The sequence below is a fragment of the Coregonus clupeaformis genome, chromosome 26, assembly GCF_020615455.1.
Source record: "Coregonus clupeaformis isolate EN_2021a chromosome 26, ASM2061545v1, whole genome shotgun sequence".
Classification (NCBI taxonomy): domain Eukaryota; kingdom Metazoa; phylum Chordata; class Actinopteri; order Salmoniformes; family Salmonidae; genus Coregonus; species Coregonus clupeaformis.
The window spans coordinates 31,437,684-31,442,888 of record NC_059217.1 but is presented as its reverse complement, the minus strand read 5'-3'; the positions used below and the strand labels follow the sequence as shown (position 1 = coordinate 31,442,888).

Sequence of the window (5,205 nt, the reverse complement as noted above, 5' to 3'; positions counted from 1 at the left end):
CTTAACATTTATTGGATGGACCTCAATAAAACTCAGATCCTGTTTACGGCCCTGCTGATGAATGATGAATGATTTATATTGCAAGGTTTCGTGATAGGCTACACTAAAATACTGCGCAAGAAAACGTGCAATTTAGACTACTATATCTAAAAGCCTAATGTAGCAATATATTAACTAACCCCAGCATGTGACCACCAGGTCATCATATGTTCAAATTACCTTTTTCCCCCTCCACAATGCTCCTCACCACAGATGTAGCCACTAAAATATTATATTCCCCTCCAACCAGCCCCCCCCCTTTATAAATAACACAAAAGAGGTACAGAATCTGAACCATGGTACCATATGATTTATTGGGCAAAATGTATTCATGGCGTTATTACAAGATGGTCATCTGCCGGCCTCCGAGATACTGTAGGATCCTTAATAGTAAAGCATTGTCTAAGGAGGAGATAAGAAAAACATGTTTTGTGTGTTACAAATCATGTGTTACTTTGTTATGCGTTACACAGATCTGAGAACAGTGTTATAGGTCAGAGGTGAGAGGGAACTGTATTGTTACAGGACTTACATTGCTGAGCCAGTCAGTAAAGGCTGAGATGCGGGTGAAGACGGTTGGTTTCTTCACCTCGTTGCAGACACGAGAGGACACAAAGCTGGTCACGCCCTGGACGTACCACTTACCATCAGCACCCTTACAGTTCAGAGGACCTCCAGAGTCCCCCTGTAGACAGAGATGGGGGGAGGGGGATAGGAGAGATGGGGGGAGGGGGATAGGGGGAGAGAGAGAAAGTGTTTTACAAACATTGGTTATTATGAAATACAGGTTATGGTGAAAGTAATATTACTGTATTATCATAAGAACATGATCTCAAGATATTTCAAGACTCACGTTGCATCCTGACACTTCACCCCCTCCAGCACAGATCATGGTGTCCTTCACCACCATGCCCCACCAGTCACTCTGCCTACACACACTGTTCCCCACCACGGGCAGCAGGGCCTGCTGCAGCTTATCAGGCATGGGACCATGGGCTAGAACAGGACAGGGAGGGTACAGTTAGACACTATACACTAGAACATAAACACAGGCCTCAGATGTAGGATCTTCATTTGATCACTCTTTTGTTGCTGAGAATTTTCCTGCACAGCAGAAAATGCTAACTTGTAGTGTATTCAAGGTTTAAAAAGGCTTCTAAAGTTTGTAAATTCCACTTTAAAATGTCAGCCTTAATTTGCCCAAAGAAAAATGTATCAACCCCTACAAAAAATTTCCATTAATTATAATTCACATAATAATTCACATTTCCTGTTGCTGCAGGATTATTTTCTGCTGTAGCAAACTGGCCCAAATTATGATCCTACGTACATCTGTATACAGTACAGTATGTCTATGTATCATATTCACTAACAGGCTTATATTGTATATGTCCACACCCCATATATCTTAAAGGGATAGTGTGAGATTTTGGCAACTAAAAGCTTTTTCTACTTACTCAGTCAGACAAATTAATGGATACCAAACTGCGTGCATTTTGAAGGAAATTGAATGTAGTTTCATGAGCCATTGCTAACTAGCATTAGCACAGTGACTGGAAGTCTACAGGTACAGCTATCATGCTGCACGGTGAGATATAAAAATGGTATCAATAAATTCATCTGAATCGGGGTAAGTAGAAAAGGGGCTTAATCGCCAAAATCTCGCACTATCCCTTTAAAACTGTTGTGTGGCTTAACATAAACAGAGGCAAATATAGCCTTAAATGAAACTTCACATGCCACAAGCCCACAGTCTCCACACAGCCAAACATATAATAAAAGCAATTTACCTGACCCTTATCCAAAGCAACTTACACTAGTGCATTCATATATTTTTCATATGGGTGGCCCAATCTATCTATCTATCTATCTATCTATCTATCTATCTATCTATCTATCTATCTATCTATCTATCTATCTATCTATCTATCTATCTATCTATCTATCTATCTATCTATCTATCTATCTATCTATCTATCTATCTATCTATCTATCTATCTATCTATCTATCTATCTATCTATCTATCTATCTATCTATCTATCTATCTATCTATCTATCTATCTATCTATCTATCTATCTATCTATCTATCTATCTATCTATCTATCTATCTATCTATCTATCTATCTATCTATCTATCTATCTATCTATCTATCTATCTATCTATCTATCTATCTGATCATACGTAACACAGAGAAGAATGATGTATCATAATGTGATATCTTACTGTAGAGGTTTCCCCAGCCAGAGATGAAGCATGCGTCTCCATGAGCAGGGATCTCTCCTGCCTTAGGAAGGCAAGCCAGACCAACGTTCTCATTCATGATGGGAGCCTTGTCCAGTTTCAGCAGGGCAAGGTCATTTCTGTGAAAAAACAAAATAAGTTGTTATAGTTGTAGTCATCCACATTCATGCTAGTTTGCATATTATGGTTACAGTTGCGGTATCCTATGTTGTTCTTGAAGACATAATGTTGCTATTGGTGGTAGTAGTGGCATTAGTTTAATCATGGTAGTGATGGTAATAGTAATAGCTAGCTATTGCTGTGTCATCAGCATTTTTTGGTCTATCAGATGGATACTCACCCAGCAGCGACCATGTTGATGTCCCAGTCGGGATGAACCAGAATACGCAGCACGTCTCTGATCTGCTCAGTTCCCTCCTGTACACTCTGGTCATGCTCTCCCATCACCACACGGTACACATCTCCAGGCCTGCATGGGGAGGACACGCCAAACATCACAGAGAAACATTATCTTTAATGATATCTACAGACTTATGCTATAGTTATACTTTACCAATGTTCTGCTTCACATTTGTGACCTCAATGACCTATTTTTACTCACATTCTCTAGTAATACCTAATTCTTCCATTCTCTGGACCCATACTGGCACTTACCATACACAGTGTCCAGCAGTCAGGACCCAGCGAGAGCCAATCAGAGTGCCCCCACAGGTGTGATGCCAACGGCTGCCATGCTTCACCTGCATTGAAATCTAAGGATGCAGATGCACAGAGAGTACAACAGTTAATGACAAACATGATTAATGTATGGTTCAATGGACTTATACAGGGAAGTAATTCACTGTTTTCACCTGCCATGGCCAGCTATGGGCGCGGGCATCCTCTCCATTCACAATCCTGTTGGTGTTGGGCTCGAAGGTGGGAGTACCACACCCATATGCTGGGAAACATACCATCCACGGTTAGTAGCATGATATATTTGCGCAGATGTTATTGTGACAATTTGTGACTGTTATCCTCCCGTGAAACACATGTAAATGGCCATGTCAGAAGTCATGATGATATGTTTTTATTAGCATTATGTTGTCCTTAGTGCTCCGAGGCAGGTATGTTACTCACCGTAGGCTGCCAGCAGCAGCAGGAAGGCCAGTCTCTCCAGCATGGTGGCAGTCTGTCAGTAATGTGGAACTCTGACCCACAGCAGTGAGCTCTTATAGTCCTGTCTGTTTGTCACTGCCAGGCCCAGCCGCAGACAGCACAGGCCGTCTGTGGAGCACTTATCATGTCATGTTGCCAATATTAGCTGGGAAGAACCTCCTGTTCCCCAGATGCTTACCTGGCACTAACCTGTACTGTACTGTACTGTACTGTACTGGAGTTACAAATGGAAAATGCTGACAGGGCAAAGGAGAATGGAAAAAGGGATTTAGGGGGGGACAGGTCATAGTAGAGAGAGGTTAATGTGAGGAGGACCAACTCTTATAAAAGGTTGGTAGCAGGCATATATACACTGTAACCGGCATATACTGTAGATACCGAGTACTTTACCGTAATTGACCAAGTACAGTAGAAGAGAAACAATCATGTAACAACCTTTTCTTTCTTTAATAAATAAAGTGGAGTATGTCTAAGTCGGGGCCGCGCTCCTGGTGAATCTGGAGCCAACTCTTTACGGCTCTCCCAGACAGTATATTTTCCTCCTTAGAGGAATTAGCAGTGTTCTCTAGAGGAGACAGCACACATCCATACATTTCCCCTTTAAAAGAAGCACAGCGAATCAACATTTGCCTGAACAGCTAAAAGGCTCTGTTTATTTTCTCGCTGTGTTATAATAATTCTCCAAGGCAGATATTTTGTGTACTGATTTATGGAGCAGACATATGATATAAAACAGGTTTATCTTCTAATGTATATGTCCTGTTCATGTTAGGCACATTAGGCAGGTATAGACAATAGGGAAACATTTGACAGACTTATGATTGATGATAGCTCCCTTCTGCTTCTCTCTGTCTCTGTCTCTGTCTCTGTCTCTGTCTCTGTCTCTGTCTCTGTCTCTGTCTCTGTCTCTGTCTCTGTCTCTGTCTCTGTCTCTGTCTCTCTCTCTCTCTTTCTCTCTATGTCTGTGTGTGACATGCTACCTGTCTATTCTCCATTTATTAGATATTTGCTAGGGTTCCATCTGACTTTCATCAGAAAAGTAGCAATTCCTCTCCAGCCAGTAAATATGTGTGCTGAAATGACTTGTCTATCCATGACTTGTCTATCCATAACCAGATTTTATTTTCTCCATTAGGTCGACCTTCAGAAATACTTCGTAAATCAAGACATCCTAAGAGAGAAACAGTTAGCCGGCCAGCCACAGTAGCTTGTCTGCTCGATGTCCACTCGTAGTTTAAGACAGAGATAAATGTTCTGCCTTCAACCTTCACAGTGAAAGGCCAACTGGCCAAGTATATCTGCTTAGTTGTTCAGATATGACAGAAATATGCAGTTAGGAGTCCAGAGACTGCAGGGGAAATCATTTCAAATGGACAGCTTTGATCCATAAATCATATTTAACTGGGCTGTCAGATAAACTGGTGAATGTCCTGTTTCCTGTCATTTACATGAGGGATATCAGTCATTATTGTAAGGCTAGAACATGGTATAGGGAATAAACCAGCTACTCATGAATTAGTTCGTAAAATAACAGATGTTCGCCCCAGAGAGGAAAGGGGTGATACATCAAATTCTTGTTTAAGAAGGATTGGGAATTATATTTGGCAACAGGGACAAATACAACCATGGTTATGTGTTTAAGATAAATTCATGTTTTTACAGGATTTGGGCCCATATATTATAATCATGACTCATAGGCATGAATTTATGTTTAGAACTGAATCCTTGATGTCCTGTTTCAGGTATGCTGTAATGTACACAGAA

General features: G+C 41.0%; 1 protein-coding gene across 1 annotated transcript; it reads right to left on the bottom strand.

Moving 5' to 3' along the window:
* Nucleotides 1-353: 353 nt before the first annotated feature.
* On the bottom strand, nt 354-3,467 carry LOC121539875 (proproteinase E-like). Its single transcript, XM_041848523.2, has 8 exons — nt 3,403-3,467; nt 3,135-3,223; nt 2,938-3,035; nt 2,624-2,752; nt 2,266-2,402; nt 893-1,035; nt 572-724; nt 354-441 (listed from the first exon to the last, which is right to left on the bottom strand). Exons 1-8 carry the CDS (start codon nt 3,443-3,445, stop codon nt 424-426), a joined length of 810 nt encoding a protein of 269 aa, XP_041704457.1. The 5' UTR covers nt 3,446-3,467; the 3' UTR covers nt 354-423.
* Between the last annotated feature and the right edge of the window lie 1,738 nt (nt 3,468-5,205).

Coding starts and splice junctions, on each gene's coding strand:
- LOC121539875 (XM_041848523.2), bottom strand. CDS start 3,445: ATGCTGGAGAGACTGGCCTTCCTGCTGCTGCTGGCAGCCTACG. Junction 3,224..3,402: donor GCTGCTGCTGGCAGCCTACG/GTGAGTAACATA, acceptor TATGTTTCCCAG/CATATGGGTGTGGTACTCCC. Junction 2,403..2,623: donor ATCAACATGGTCGCTGCTGG/GTGAGTATCCAT, acceptor GTTTTTTCACAG/AAATGACCTTGCCCTGCTGA.